This window comes from Cetorhinus maximus, chromosome 5 (genome assembly GCF_964194155.1).
Source record: "Cetorhinus maximus chromosome 5, sCetMax3.hap1.1, whole genome shotgun sequence".
NCBI classification, from domain to species: domain Eukaryota; kingdom Metazoa; phylum Chordata; class Chondrichthyes; order Lamniformes; family Cetorhinidae; genus Cetorhinus; species Cetorhinus maximus.
This window is the reverse complement of record NC_135883.1, coordinates 84,899,521-84,916,372: the sequence shown is the minus strand read 5'-3', so window position 1 is coordinate 84,916,372 and position 16,852 is coordinate 84,899,521. Positions and strand designations below refer to the sequence as shown.

Below are 16,852 nucleotides of genomic sequence, written 5' to 3'. Positions count from 1 at the left end.
ATTATTTGTCATTTATATAAACGACATAGATGACTATGCGGGGAATAGGATTAGTAAGTTTGCGAATGACACAAAGATTGGCCGGGTGGTTAACAGCGAGGTTGAGTGTCTTGGGCTACAGGAAGATATAGACGGGATGGTCAAATGGGCAGATAAGTGGCAGATGGAATTTAACCCTGAAAAGTGTGAGGTGATACACTTTGGAAGGAGTAATTTGACAAGGAAGTAGTCAATGAACGGCATGACACTAGGAAGTTCTGAGGAACAAAGGGACCTTGGCGTGTGTGTCCATAGATCTCTGCAGGCGGGGGAGCATGTTAGTGGTGTGGTGAAAAAGGCATATGGGACACTTGCCTTTATCAATCGAGGCATAGATTACAAAAGTTGCACTGGAGGGGATGCAGAGGAGATTCACCAGGATGTTGCCTGGGATGAAACATTTAAGTTATGAGGAGAGGTTGGATAGACTTGGGTTGTTTTCATTGGAGCAGAGAAGACTGAGGGGCGACCTGATCGAGGTGTACAAGATTGAGGGGCATGGACGTGGTGGATAGGGAGCAGCTGTTCCCCTTAGTTGAAGGGTCAGTCACGAGGGGACATAAGTTCAAGGTGAGGGGCAGGAGGTTTAGGGGGTATGTGAGGAAAAACTTTTTCACCCAGAGGGTGGCGATGGTCTGGAATGTGCTGCCTGGGAGGGTGGTGGAGGCGGGTTGCCTCACATCCTTGAAAAAGTACCTGGATGAGCACTTGGCACGTCATAACATTGAAGGCTATGGGCCAAGTGCTGGTAAATGGGATTAGGTAGGTAGATCAGGTGTTTCTCACGTGTCGGTGCAGGCTCGATGGGCCGAAGGGCCTCTTCCGCGCACAGATTCTGTGAATAGAAAAGCAGAATATTAATTGGAGAGAAACTGCAGGACACAGGACCCCGTTGTCTTTGTACATGAATCACGAGTTAGCGTGCAGGTACTACAGCAAGTCAGTAGAAAGGCAAATAGAATGTTGGCCTTTATTGCAAGGGGAGGGTGTATAAAAGTAGAGAAGACTTGCTACACGTGGAGTACCATGGACAGTTTTGTCCTCTTCACTTGAGGAAGGATATACTTTCATTGGAAGCAGTTCAGAAAAGGTTCAGCAGGCTGATTCCTGGGGTGAAGAGTTTCGGCTTATGTGGAAAGGTTGAGCAGGTTGGGTCTATACTCACTGGAATTTAGAAGAATGAAAGGTGATCTTATTGAAACGTATAAGATTCTGAGGGGGCTTTACAGAGTAGATGCTGGGAAGATATTTCCTCTTGTGGGGGAATCTAGTACTAGAAGGCACAGCTTAAAAATAAGGGGTCTCCTATTTAAGAAGGAGTTGAGAATGAATTTCTTCTCCGAGGGTTGTTAGTCTTTGGAATTCGTTATCACAGAGTGGTGGAGGCTGGGCCATTGAATATGTTCAAGGCTGAGTTAGTCAGAACTAAGGGTTATACTCTTTCGAGTTATCAACAGTCACAGATTGCAACTCTTTGAGTACAATCACAGTTCTTGGTTTTCCGGGAGTGGGACATGAACCCACAACCCTCTGATTCAAAGGCGAGGGTGCTATGAACTGAGCCACAGCTGACACCTCTAACTAAGGGTTATGGTGGACATTCAGGAAAGTGGAGTTAAGGACACAATCAGATCAGCCATGGAGGAGCAAGCTCAATGGGCTGAATGGCCGACTCCTATTTCTTATGATTGTCAACCTTAAGGCATTTCATTCATCACTGGACAGCTGGTGTGCAAACACAATAAAAGACTCGTACATGTGTGTGCCAGATGCCCTTGGAGCTGTCATGACACTTTTATCCTGTGGCAGTCCAACATTTGAATCCTCTTCGTATCAGGAAACAGAATTAAGGGCTAGCTCTTGGGAGATGAGGGATATGTACCCCCTTCAAATTTGGCTCAAATGCCTCACTTGTGGGGTTCCCCACAGGGATCAAGGGTGCTACATTGGGAGCTAAATGGCCACCAAATATGTCATTGAGAAAGCCTTTGGAGATGTTGAAGATGGCCTTCGGATGCCTAAATAGGTCTGGTTGTGCCATTTAGTGCCTGCCAGCCAGGATGTCCAGAATCATGGTCGTGTGCGGCTATCTGCACAACATTGCACAGTAGAAAAGATTGGAGGTGGAGGACGATCAGAGCTCATTAATTGTCTTCCTCTGAGAATTTTGAGGAGAATGAGGGTGATGAGCAATACAATAATGGGGCATCTGTTGCCAGACCAGCCAATACATTGCTGCTTAGAATGCCTTAATAACTCGAAGGTTCAGCTAGTGGTAACTTGCACAATAAAAAGGAAATCCTCAATCATAAAAAAGAATCTCATCACCACCAGAACCTCCTTTTGCACAAAACCATTCTTCAAGCATACACCCATTACACATCCAATGGGTCCAATCTTGTATCAACTTTAATCATGAAGCAAATGAAAGGGTGAGTTGGCATTTGGGGTACAATAATGGGGAAGTCATGGAAGTGGTGCTCATTCATTTGTGTTATTTTTAAAAAAAGGAACTTAGCATTTTGTCAAACACCTATGTGCAAAGCCATAGTGATTTATAATCACTTATTGTGCTTCTACTGCTTTTATATGGTGCATCCTATGTGGCTTCAGCAAAAGGAGAGGCAGCCCACTGAAATCCCTCCTCTGACTGCCTCTGACCTACTGGATTTTGGAGACCCTAAAGTTCAGTTACTGAAGCCCAACAAAAGCTGTTCCACATATACCAGTACGTGGACACACTCGCAGCTGAGGCACAAAGCAGCAGCCGTCAAGAACTGGCTTTGGGCAGGGGGTGGTGCCCAAAGACTGAGTGTTTTGACTGGAGTTTCCATTCCCACGTTCTCTTTTGCCATCATCCCTCTGGGCTAGTGCCAGAACATTCTTGCCATGTTGAAGATCAGTTACTCATTGGAAAGCTAGGTACAGGATATCCTTTCAATCCAGTAGACATCTGTACAACAATGATCATGGCTTGCTCAGACTCATTTGAGAGCTTGGAACTTCTGAGTTTGCTGTTTTCTCCAATATAGACGTCTTAGCCATTCCCTGTGACACCAGTCAACTAATGTTAGAGTTGCACAACTACTGTGGAAAGTGTACATAGTACGTCAGAGTCATTACAGCACAAAAGGTGAGCATTCTGCCCATTGAAACAATGCTGGCTCTGTAGACCAATCCAGTCATCTTATTCCACTGCTCCATCTCTGTAGCCCTGCAAATTTACTTCCCTCAAGTGCATATCCAATATTTTTTAAATCATTGATCAGCATATTTTGATATTTTACTTTGCATCCTTTATCAAGTCATTGATATTTTGGAAAAAAAGCTGTGTTCCAAGCACTGAAGCTTGAAAGACACTACTATCCACCAGCCTGCTGTCTGAAGAAAACAACCATTTATGACGACTTGCTCTCTGCCTTTAAGCCAATTTCTTTCCAAGCTGACGCTGAATGAGTCTCAATTTTGTTAACCAACCTTTTCATGTGGTATTTTGTCAAACCCATTTTTAAAAAAGCATCCATATAGATGGCATTCATTGCATTCCCCTAATCAATGTTTGTTGTTACCTCGAAAAAAAATTAGATTAGTCAAACGTAATCTGCTTTATACAAATTTTTAATTAACTCAAACCTCTCCAAATGCTTGTTGATTCTCTCTCTCTCTCTCTCCTCTCTCTCTCTCTCTCTCCCTCTCTCTCTCTCTCTCTCTCCCCCCCCCCCCCCCCCCGCCACCCCACCCCACCACCACCACCACCACCACCACACACACACACGCACACCGGATTATTTCTAAAATCTTACCTACTGCTTATGTTAAATTGACAGGCCGTTAGCCATTCAGATTGTCCTTGCACCCTTTCTTGAATAAAGGTGTCACATTTGCCATTCTCCAATCCTCTGCCACCTCCCCTGTATCAAAGGAAACTTGGAATATTCTGGCAACCCTTTTTCCCATTTCCTTGCCCACTTCTTTTAGCACCCTGGGATGTAAACCATCTGGACCAGGCTACTTATCCACTTGAAGGATGGTGAGCTTTTCCAGTACATTAATTTTCACCCCATCCATTACCTCTACTATCTCTGCTTCTACCACTCATTAAATATTCTGACCTTTCCCTGCACCTCTAAACATTTACCACCCTTTTTGTTGCTAATAGGTGCCACCCCCAGTAGAAGAGTTTTTGGTTCCCTTATGTTAATTTCTGATTTCTTCTTTGCCAGTCTTATTTTCTTCACTGTCCCTTTAACTTATTGTATTTAGCCTGGTTCTTGCTTAAAGAATTCATCTGGTATGCATCATGCACCCTGATTGTTTTATCATATTCTCTATCTCCCTTGTCATTCGAGGAGCCCTGAGTTTGGTTCCCCTACCTTCCACCCTTTTGGAATGTACTGAGCCTGTACCTGAAATATCTCCTCCTTAAAGATCCAACCAATTTTCCTGTCAGTCTTCGGGTCCATCTCTTCCTGACCTGATCCTGCTCTCATCTCATTGAAGGTAGCCTTCTTCCAATTTAGAAGTTCTACTTTAGACTGTACCTGCTCTCCTTTACTCAACTAAACCTTATGATACTGTGATCACTAACTTAGTATTCATTTATGGGATGTGGGTGTTGCTGGCTAGGCCAGCATTTATTGCCCATCCTTTATTGCCCTTGAGAAAGGTGGTGGTGAGCTGCCTTCTTGAACTGCTGCAGTCCCTATGGTGTAGGTAGACCCACGGTGCAGTTAAGGAGAGAGTTCCAGGATTTTGACCTAGTGACTGAAGGAACGGCAATATATTTCCAAGTCACGATGGTGAGTGGCTTGGATGGGAACTTCCAGGTGGTGGTGTTCCTATGTTCCTGCTGCCCTCGTACTTCTAGATGGCAGTGGTTGTGGGTTTGGAAGGTGCTGCCTAAGAAGCCTTCGTGAGTTTCTGCAGTGCACCTTGTTGATGGTACACACTGCTGCCACTGTTCGTCGGTGGTGGCAGGAGTAAATGTTTGTGAATGGTGTGCTTATCAAGTTGGGCTGCTTTGACCTGGATGGTGTCAAGCTTGAGTGTTGTTGGAGCTGCATTCATCCAGGCAAGCGGAGAGTATTCCATTACACTCCTGACTTGTGCCTTGTAGATGGTGGACAGGCTTTGGTGAGTCAGGAGGTGAGGTACTCGCTGCAGGACTCCCAGCCTCTTGACTTCTTGTAGCCACAGTATTTATATGGCTTGTCCAGTTCAGTTTCTGGTCAATGATAAACCCCAGGATGTTGTTAGTGGGGGATTCAGCGATAGTAATGCCATTGAATGTCATGGGGCAATGGTTAGATTCTCTCTTGTTGGAGATGGTCATTGCCTGGCACTTGTGTGGCGTAAATGTTACTTGCCGCTTGTCAGTCCAATCCTGGATATTGTCCAGGTTTTGCTGTATTTGGTCATATACTGCATCAGTATCTGAGGAGTCACAAATGGTGCTGAACATTGTGCAATCCTCCCCACTACTGACCTTATGATGGAAGGAACATCAGTGATGACGTGGCTGAAGATGGCTTGGCCAAGGACATTACCCTGAGGAACTCCTGCAGTGATGCCCTGGAACTTAGATCATTGACCTCCAACAACCCCAACCTTCTTCCGTTGTGCTCGGTATGACTCCAACCAGTGGAGAGTTTTTACCCTGATTCCCATTGACTCCAGTTTTGCTAGGGCTTCTTGATGCCACAGTAACACTGTCGATGACCCCTTTCATCACTTCACTGATGATGGAGAGTAGTCTGATTGGACGGTAATTGGCCGGATTGGATTTCTCCTTTTTATGTCCAGGACTTATCTGGGCAATTTGCCACATTGCTGGGTAGATGCCAATGTTGTAACTGTACTGGAACAACTAGAATAGTGGCATGGCAAGTTCTGGAGCACAAGCCTTCAGTACCATTGTCAGGACCTATAGCCTTTGCACTATCCAGTGCCTTCAGTCGTTTCTTGATATCACGTGGAGTGAATCAATTTGGCTGAAGACTAGTATCTATGATGCTGGGGACCTCTGGAGGAGGATGGATGGATGGATCATCCACTCGACACTTCTGGCTGAAGATTGTTGCAAATGCTTCAGCCTTATCTTTTGCACTGATGTGCTGGGCTTCTCCATCATTGAGAATGGGAATATTTGTGGATCCGCTTCCTCCAGTCAGTCGTTCAATTGTCCACCGCCATTCACAACTGGTTGTGGTAGGACTGCAGAGCTTAATTTGATCCGTTGGTTGTGGAATCACTTGCTGCTTATGCTATTTAGCACGCAAGTAGTCCTGTGTTGTAGCTTCACTAAATTGATACGTAATTTTTATGTATGCCTGGTGCTGCTCCTGGCATGCCCGCCTGCACTCTTCATTGAACCAGAGTTGATCCCCTGGCTTGGTGGTAATGGTAGATGGTGGGATGTGTCAGGCCATGAGGTTACAGATTGTGGTTGAGTACGATTCTACTGTTGCTGATGGCCCTCAATGCTTCATAGTTGCCCAGTCTTAAGTTGGTAGTTCTGTTCAAAATCTGCCCCATTTAACATGGTGGTAGTGCCACATAACATGATGGAGGGTATGCTCAATGTGAAGACGGGACTTCGTCTCCACAAGGACTGTGCAGTGATCACTCTTGCCAATACTGCCATGGTTTATCTGCGGCAGGCAGGTCGGTGAGGATGAGGTCAAGTATGTTTTTCCCTTTTGTTGGTTTCCTCACCACCTGTCGCAGACCCAGTCTAGCACCTCTGTCCTTTAGGACTTGGCCAGCTCGGTCTTGATGGTGCTACTGAGCCACTCTTGGTGATTGTCATTGAAGTTACCTACCCAGAGTACATTCTGTACCCTTCCCCTTCGGTGCTTTCTCTAAATGGTGTTCAACATGGAGGAGTACTTATTCACCAGCTGAGGTGGGTGGTGTGTGTGTGTAGGGTTGGGGGGGCGGTGGGGGGTGGCTAGCAGGGAGGGTGGAACGTGGAAATCAGCAGGAGGTTTCCCTGCCCATGTTTGACCTGATACCATGAGACTTCATGGGGGCTGGAGTCAATGTTGAGGACTCCCAGGGCAAATCCCTCCCAACTGTATACCACTGTACCTCCACCTCTGCTGGCTATGTCCTGTCCCATAGGCAATGGTGATTGTGGTATCTGGGACATGATCTGTAAGGTCCTGTGAGTATGACTATGTCAGGCTTGACTAACCTGTGTGACAGCTCTCCCAATTTTGGCGCAAGCCCCCACATGTTAGTAAGGAGGGTCGACATTTGTCGTTCCAGTGCCTAAGTCGATGCTGGGTGGCCCATCCGGTTTCATTCTTTTTTATTGTCTTTGTAGTGGTTTGATACAACTGAGCAGCTTGGTGGGCCATTTAAGACTCAACCACATTACTGCGCACCTGGAGTCATATGTAAGCCAGACCAGGTGAGGACGACAGATTTCTTCCCTAAAGGACATTAGTGAACCAGATGGATTTTTACACCAGTCAACAATGGTTTCATGGTCATCATTAAACTTTAATTCCATCTGCCATGGTGGGATTCCTACCCGGGCCCCAGAGCATTACCCTGGGTCTCTGAATTACCAATCCAGTGACAATACCACTATGCCACAGCCTTCTGTCATCCAATGCAGGGTTGATTTTTTAAAAAGATTTCTTCATCTCTACTCCAGTTATTGTAACTTTATTCTCCGTTACGAAATACTGCCTGCAGGCAGGGGAGAACATTCTTTCACTGTGTACATCTCTCTACCCTTCATCCTTCATGAGTAAGCAACAATAATTAGCAAGCATGGGCAGTTAGGACACCCAAAGTGTATCTGACAGAAATGTAGAGATGGAGGGATGTAAATGCACCAGTATTTTTTTCCAGTGTGCTAACAGCACTGTGGATGTACCTACACCATATGGATTGCAACAGCAATTAGGGATGGGCAGTAAATGCTGACCCAGCCAGCGATACCCACATCCCATGAATGAATAAAGAAAACTGAAAAATTGCCTTTATAAATTAAATTTAGATTGTATATTTAGTGTTCAGTAGAATTCCCCTATAACCTTTCTAAGCTAACCAGAAAAGCTCAATTCTTTGCAAAAAGTATAATGTTAGATTGAATTGGGAAAAACTTGAAAATGATTTGCTTTTAATGATAGTTGGAGCAGTTGTCATGTCAGACAAATGTACAAGCAGGTACTTTGCCAAATACGTGCTTGAAATCAGACCAATTCAGTTTTGTCAATATGTGATGTTCAGAACATTGGCAGACTGCTGTGATTAATAAGCAACTTTTAAGGATCAATGTACTTCCCTGTTGAAATATGATTGTACTGGCAATGATTCAAGCATTAACTAAATGGTTTAGCTTTCATTAAATTAAGCTCTGAGCCTAGCTGTAGCTTAGTTCAGAACGTGAACTCAACAAAACTGCACTAAAACAGCAGAAACTTTCCAGTGCTCTACATAGCTCTTTGCTCAGCTTTAAAATGGGTCTCGGTTACAGTGTTAGAGAGTAAGTACTATTTTTTTATCCTCCCTCCAAAATTACAATTTTATGTTTTGAATGCTTGAATTTTTAATTTGTTGAAAATATTTGTCTGACAAATTGAATTATTTTATGTGAATGAAATTCATAATGCCACATTGCTGGTCTCAGATGAATAGTCATGAAGTGCAGCTGCCAAAATCAGATTTTTACTGCACCGGACATTGTGCCTATCAACCTGCATGTAGAGAGCTCCCCTTGTGAGGATTTTAATTTTGTGAAAAAGATGGGAGATTCTCATTTCTCATAAAATCTAAGTGACTTGGTAATAAGTTTACAAAGTGCCAAGACTTCCAGTAAACTGGCAGAGTTGATTTTAATTGCGGCTTTACACTGAGCTGACAACATATGACAGTTTAGCTAAAGAAGACCATATGCCCCATGCAAAAAGCTGGAAACTACTACATCTAAATTATTAGTGCAGTGCACCTGGGAAATACTATTTGAGCAAGATGGATGGAAACTGGTTCAGATTTTGTTCCCTGTTTTACTGTCACCTGTGACTTACATAGAGTCATAGTCATAGAGGTCTACAACACAGAAAAGGGCCCTTCAGCCCATCGAGTCTGTGCCTGTGCTCCTCTTCTCTTTCTCCTGATATCAGAATATGTTGACTTATCATTTTGCTAAAGGTAACTTTAAGATATCGGTTGTGCATAAACAGACTGAGGATGTCATATGTTATAAGAAAGTGGACTCTAGTTCGATACATATAGTGACAGAGAGCATCGTGGAGGCATGTGGGGCATAGAAATGCAGCCAAATGTACTGAGCTGCTAGAAGCTCAGGCTGGAGTGTAAATTAACAGGACGTGGGCAATAATTTTCAGTGTGACTAATTGTATATAGGGGTCAGAATTTTAATTTAGTCTTAAAAACTCACTTTTGTTTCCAAATTGCATTTTCTCACTATTTTGATTGGATAATAGTCAGAAATAACATTTGGCAAAAATGTATAAGTTTTAAAACAAAATGATGTCCATTAAGTATTATATCTGTGTAAGGTATTGCCTAATCTTGCATATTCTTGGGAGCCTTTGAGCCTCCTATCTGTTTTACAGTATAAAATTAAACTTGCCTGTGCATGTAGCTAATGTTGCAGTTGCTGTGCAAATAGTTACTGTAAATCTGTTGTGTTCTGTTAAAAGGATTAAGTTCATGCAAATGTTCAGTTTTTCAGAAATTATATTCAGCATAGAAATGGCTTCACTGAAATAGCAGATAATTTAATTGCATGTAATTCCAAACTCTCAATTGTTGGTGCATTAACAACATTTCCCTCTTTCTTGTACAATCCAGGGTAGATCACCTGTATGCATTCTTTGTTCAGTGGTCACCAGAAGTATATGGGAAAGATGCCAAGGACCAGGGATTTGTGGTGGTGGAGAAAGATGAACTGGAAGTGATTGACAATTTCTTCAGTGACCCAATTCCTAAAAGTTGGGAGGTGGGTTATATTGAGTAATTGTATTTCAAATTTCTAAATTTTAATGTTTGAAAGTTTTTCTTCTTAATTTATAATCTTAAACCAAGTCCTTGCCACTTGAAACCTGAGCTATGCTGTGCACTGGTAACTCCATCCGGGTATGTGCATTGAAACATCAAAAGTTTTCCCCTCCATAGATTTCTGAGGTTACTATCTTGGCAGCTTTTATGGTTGTCCTCTCCAAGCAATCTTCCATTTGCTGTAATGTGGTAGAGCTGTTTTTAATGAGGTATGCTATTGAAAATATGTCACCTTTTATGAAATTAAGTAAATCCCTAGCAGAAATAGAACAGTTCTAGGTATCTGAGAAAGATGTAAAGGACATGTTGCTGTGCATATACAGGTTTGCAAGTTGCATTCTCTTATCCATCCTGTTGTGACCGGGTTCGGGTCGTCGAACGGTCAACTTCTCTACTACTGGATGTAGAATGATCAAATGATTATTCACTCCTACCTGGTATGACCTGCAGGCTGGAAAAAGTAGCACTAATAGCTGCACTGATTATCCTGAGAACAAGTACCTTGTTGTTCTACTTCTGGAACATAGATTTTTTTTAAACTTTCAAACAACATTCATCATTATAGCTGAGAATTATACACCTACAACAAAACAGAAAATTCCACTGTAGATATAATACCCAGTACTATAATGCAGATAATACCAAACTGGTGAAATTTCTTCACTCAATGAATGCTCATTTTACAGTAATAATTCCAAGGAATTCTGTGCATGAATGATATGTAGTTGATTTGAAAGCAGCAGTGGTTTAGACAGGAGTAGCAGTTCAATTTTGAGCAGAAACCGTGGAGCGTGGGTTGGCAGAAACAACATGCAGCGGTTTTCAAGATAAATGAGATAGATATCTCTTGAGAGATAAATGAAATGGTGGAGAAAATTACAAGTTTCTCTCTCAACGTTATCTCCCTCTTTGTAATAAAGAAAACACTTGCATTGCCCATGTTCTGTTCATGAATACCCCAGGCAATGTTCCAGTGTTCTATAACAGAAAAGTGCTCCAATAAATGGCCACACCTGAATGATAGCACCATTGTATCTCAAATTGCTGGTGGTGCAAGCAAGGCATCTGGGATCTTAATGAGCAGTGTGGGACCCACAGTATATCTCCATAACCAATTAGATTTAAGGATTGATTGCGAATGAAAAGAGACTTGACAAAGGAGGAGGATGAGTTATAATAGGTGAATTCACTGACAAATCAGGTACAGAAAGGTAAATAAAGAGTTGGAAAGAAAGCTCGGATTAAGAGATAAAAAGGGACAAAGGAAAAGTAAGGGATTTTTAAAAATCAGCATTTTAAGACCTCCAATAACTTGGCACCTTAGGGATTAACAAGCATCAAAAACATTTGTGAAGGGATGTGACTCCACGGTTTTTTAATTGTTCACTTTCTGGTCAAGAGAGGCTGCTTAGCAATCTTTAACAATTATCACATTGTTAAAAGGGCAGTTGCGCTGTCAATTACAAGACTTAAATTTCTTTACGTTTAATGAGCAATTAATGTACAAATGCAGAAACTTCATGAAAGTGATGAGGTTAATGGCCCTGTTTTCAAAAAGCTGAAGGAGGAGTGGTATAAATCATCCAGAAATTTGTGATTATAATTCACAGGGTACTCTTTCCTCCCCCCCCCGCCCCCCAAACAAGTAGCTAGCTGATTTTGTACTTTAATAAGGAAGTGTGTCCACACGCTATTATTTCTTCAGCAAATTCCAGCCCACTTTGTTTACTTAAAATCATAACACTTTGCAGCCTCAAGGGGATAACCAACATACTTTGATAGGCGGATATTACATTGTCCTTTATAAAGTATAATTTTCCAGGTTTTATTACACAATGCATCCTATGAATTTCTATTTGCACGTTTAAAAAAAAAAGAAAATGCATTTATAGAGCATCTTTCACAACCTCAAGATGTCCCAAAGTAATCAGTACCCCATGAATTATTTTGAAATATGGTCATGGTAATTATGTAGGTAAACATGGCAGCCAATTTGCATTCAGCAAAGTCAACAGTGAGATAAATTAATCGAGACCAATTAATCGGGTTTGGTTGGGACAAAAGTTAACCAAGACATCAGAAGAACTCCCTTGCTACTCTTCAAATAGTGCCATGCGATCTTTTACATTCAGCTGAAGGTTTATTAAATTGTCTGAAGGATCGCACCTCTTGACTATGTAGAATTATCTCAATTAGCCTAGATTGTGTGGCGAAGTTTATCGGTGGAGTTTGAACCCATGACCATCAGACTCCAAGATGAAAGTGCTACTGCTAAACCTAGTTAATACTTTTTTGTTCTTGTCATGTTTTGTATTTAAATGTATCCATAGTACAAAAATAATTCAACATTAATTTTACAGAAAACAGATTAAGAACATTAATGATAAATGCAGTTAGATATAATTAAAGAGTGTGGGAGTTTGAGGGATGATCTTCGATCACCTCTGCTCGTTCCTGATTTTTTTTCCCCTTATGTTCATAGCAAAGGGTCGCCTTCATACACTTGCACTTCTGCCTTGAATTTTATTTTATTTATGTCTGGTCTTTTGAAGAATTCTCCAAATGAGTTGCAGGATATTGATCTACCCTGAGAGCAACTAGCTACTTTTAGTTCCCTTCACACATCATTGTCTGGTTTGACAACATTGACTTATATTGGTTTGGATTTTTTTTTTTTTGAGCAATGGAAATCTTTTTTGAAAATTTCACCACCCTACAATTTGGCCTCATCATTTTTCCTTCGTGGACTATTTGAATGTAAAACATTGAAAAGGGGAAATTTTTCTTATTTTTTTGTTAGGTTCACTTCAAAAAGTGGATGTTAAGTCATCAATAATCCTATTATCCTGATATAAATTACTTCTGTAATAAAATCACAGCGGGAGTAATTCCCAAAATGTCAGTAATTTCATATCACAATCTAATCATCAGAATTAAGAAAAAAAAAATTACTTCATGAACAAAGAGTGAAGGGACTGAGAAAGAGAAGCTAAGATATTTCCAGTGAAAATTAGCCTATTCCATTCCACGCCACTGATGTAATGAATGTGGTTAGACTTATTGCATTGCATTGTCAGCCTTGTGTCTTGTGAAATTATGGTCTGCACCGTGGTGTTAAACGCTGTGTTAAGTATTGCCTGTTGTGGCTCAAGAACCCCTTCCTGCATGGCAAAGAACCTGTTTGACTCCACTGTGAATTTCAAAGGGTTCTGATGATGCCCCATCATAGCTGACCTTACCTACCATGTTGTCATGGAAATAGGAGACCACGTTGACTAATTTCAGTGGGCTGCCAATTTTCTTGTTACACAGCTTTTGCTGACATGGTCGAATGCCTTGCTGAGATCAATAAAGGCAAAATATAGTGGCCTCCTTTGTTCAGGGCATTTCTCTGCAGTTGCTGGACTGAGAAGATAGTGTCAATTGTAGATCTTTCAGTAATGAAACTCTATTGGGATTTGGGGTAGATGCGTTCTGCATCACATACATCCTGGGGCACTGCCTCCTCACTCCAGCAGAGTCAGTGACACTGTGCAGACACTGTTGGAGTGCTGATTAACTGCGCTTGATGAGTTCAGCACCTGGAACTTTGCCCATGGTAAGTGAGTCAGTCGTTTTGCTGAGCTCCTCCGCTGTGGTTCGATATCCAGCCCTCTCATATCATGCAGGCTTTCTGTGGTGTCCAGAGCTTCCTTGGTGACCGTGTTCTCAAAACTGCACTCAATAATGACTCCCCAGCTTTTGTTTTCAGTGGAGCTGTTCGCTAATGTATCTGTTGCCTTTTTGATGCCTTCATTCATGCCCCGATGTATGCTTGTGTCAAAGGACATCCAGATGTTCTGGCAAAGTTGTAACCAGTAGTCATTGGCACATTTCTTAGCAGTTTGTTGGGCTTACTTCGAGCCGCTCTTAGTGCATTCAGAAACTTCTTGTTCGGATCTCCAATTAATGGGAGCAATCGCTTGACTTCAGTGAAAGGCTCCATGGGGAGGTATTGTCGCTGGATTAGTAATCCAGGGACCCGGGTTCAAATCCCGCCATGGCAGATGGAATTTGAATTCAATAAAACCTGGAATTAAAAGTCTAATGATGTCCATTGTTGATTGTCATTAAAAACTCATCTGGTTCACTAAAGTCCTTTAGGGAAGGAAATCTGCTATCCTTACATGGTTTGGCCTACATGTACTCCAGACCCACAGCAATGTGGTTGACTCTTAAATGCCTCTGAACAAGGGCACTTAGGGATAGGCAATAAACGCTGGCCTAGCCAGCGAGGCCCACATCCCATGAATGAATCAGCATTTTTCTGCTTTTGCTTCCTGCAGTTATACTGCAGCTGCCAAGGTTATTTCTAAATGTCTTTAATTAGTTTTGGTTAGTGAAAATTAGCAGGGAACTTTTTTTTCTAAATTAGTGCTACTCATTGACCTGAGTCAACTTGCAATGCACCTCTCCCCTTAATAGCTGTTTTGCAGCAGACCTATATGTTGATCCTCCATTCATTACCTGCTCAGCTGTGGGATATTATTGGAGCTAAGATTCTATCCCTTTCCCTGTCCTCTTTTGGCCTCCAGAAAGGAGTTGCTATTTAACATTCATCCGAAAGTAAAGTGAACACTTGGCAGCAACTCAGCGAGACGATGTGATCAAGAACGTATGCAAGTCCCAGAATACTGGCCCATCAACCAGACATCCTGAGAGATTATGGACTTAACAAAAGTGTTGTAATACTGGCTTAAGCTTCTGTAGAAAGTTTGACCAGAGCAAATAAGACACTTGAATTATTTGCAAATCATATTTGTATCCAGTGTGTCAGCATCACTGGACATTTTTGAAGTGACACTTCATTTAGAAAAGACTCCCAGTTAGAAAAGAGGCTTCTTAATAGAGAGAATTTATTCAAATAATTCTAAAACCATATAATTGTTCAGGAATATCAGTTTAAATGTAAGGAATCATGCCTCTAAAGCATTCCTCCACTGGATTTTCAGTTTCACGAAGAGCACCAAAGCCTTGAAGTCGACAGATTGGGGTTCAAGCACCATCCTAGGATTTGAACACTTAAGTCTCGGCTGACACTTTAGTGAAGTAATGAAGGACTGTCATGTTATTGGAGTTGCTTTTTTACAGAGGTGGTTTAAGTGGCTGTAAAAAGATTCCAGTTCATCACTGGTAGAATAGCAGGGAGTTCCTTTGGTGTTCTGGCCAAAATTTATCCAGTAATCAGTACCACAAAAATCATATTTATTTGTGGAATCATCTTGTGTGCAAATTGGCTTCTGTGTTTGCATAATGGTTACTAAACTTAAAAGTAATTCACTGGCTCTGAAGCACTTTAGGGCATTGGGAGGATGTTTAAGGCCCTGAGACGCAGCTTCTTTCTTTATGGCAAGAGTTCAGACATGGGACTTTGAGGAAGCTGTAGGAATAGGTTAATAATGCATGTTTCAACTTTTGAAATAGACAGGAAGTGATGTGTAGAAACTGGCTATTTTGCAGTTCTGTTCCAACTCAGTAGTAGGAATTTACTTTCTAGAGAACTATATTTGTTCAAGGTTGCTGTGGCACATTTGCAAAAATGTGAGGGTTTTTAAAAAAAAAGTACTTGGCCTAAAGTGCTGTGGCATTACTCATAGGTAAATCATTCAGGTTGAGAAGACCTAGTTTATCCACCAGAGAATGTGCATTTTTTCTAAATGTTGTCACTGTGTGAAGACTTAAAACAAATTGTGTAGCACTGGGAATAGCGGGTACATTACATTTACTTTGGGTATCCTTGTGTTAGATCCAAAGTAGACTCTTCATATAATCATTGTGATTATAGGGCAGAATACTAGTTCAGAAATTCGAGCAAATTTAAATAAAACACAGGCTTTATCAAAATTAATGGCTTTATTTGGCTCATTATCAGGTTGCTTTGGTTTATTGTTCAAATTGTAAATTGATTTTGGGAGATGGGCATAAAAGATGGATTTAGAAAATATAAAATCAAGCTGAGATGGTGAGTATTCACTTGAATAGGATTGTTTTATCTTTTCTTCATATTCATTTACTCAATATAAAGTTTAATATAAATGATAAAAGTTGAATGGAGTGGCATATTTATATTGTGTATGTTTATCTTTTTATATAAAATAATAAAAGCATGGATCCACACTCCCAGTTCATCTAATGATACTTTATGATGGGTGTACAGGAAGGGAACTTTGGCAAGTTTCCAGTTTAGCTTTCTGCTTGAGCACATTTGGTTTCTAAGCAAAACGAAAGTTACTATGTATAATGGAAAGTAGCTTATTATGCAGCAACAGCCAATCAAGTACAATGGAACGTAGAAGTACGCACCCCATAAGCAGTTGAGGGTAGTTAAATCATTGTTATTTCCAAGTGATCAAACAGAGTTTTGTGGAAATCCAGTTGCAAAAATGAAGAGCCGCAGAATACAGGATAATATTAGAGTTGTATTCCAAGCAAAGGGAGAAGATGGATCCTTTGTGCAGGTCAGTTATACGTTTTTCTTCAGTGTAATTCCGTTTAGCGATTTACTGAGAAATTATTCATTTGAAGATGACCAAAACCTGCCTTTCTTAAAATTAAAATCTGATACAATAGTTTTCCTTTCCAGCTGTCTTGTATGTTTTAAGTTGCTCAATAATTGCATTGAGTTGTATTTACAATATTCTCTCTCTCTAAGCTGTTCTTGCAGTTACTGATTAGCAGGCTTAAAATAAGGATAATAGGGACATTTATTTTCAGGGTAGGTTTAAAAATAGTTAAT

General features: G+C 41.3%; 1 protein-coding gene across 2 annotated transcripts in view; it reads left to right on the top strand.

Moving 5' to 3' along the window:
* Positions 1 to 16,852, top strand: part of LOC144680774 (nuclear receptor coactivator 7-like) — a 131,060-nt gene that overhangs the window by 108,860 nt on the left and 5,348 nt on the right. The window contains exons 1-2 of one of the 2 annotated variants that reach the window (XM_078542153.1): positions 8,392 to 8,539; positions 9,871 to 10,018. In XM_078542153.1, the coding sequence (XP_078398279.1) occupies positions 8,514 to 8,539; positions 9,871 to 10,018 (174 nt within the window). In that variant the 5' untranslated portion in view covers positions 8,392 to 8,513. Of the gene's footprint in view, positions 1 to 8,391; positions 8,540 to 9,870; positions 10,019 to 16,852 lie in introns of those variants that run through there. The other variant, XM_078542152.1, reaches the window with a different exon arrangement.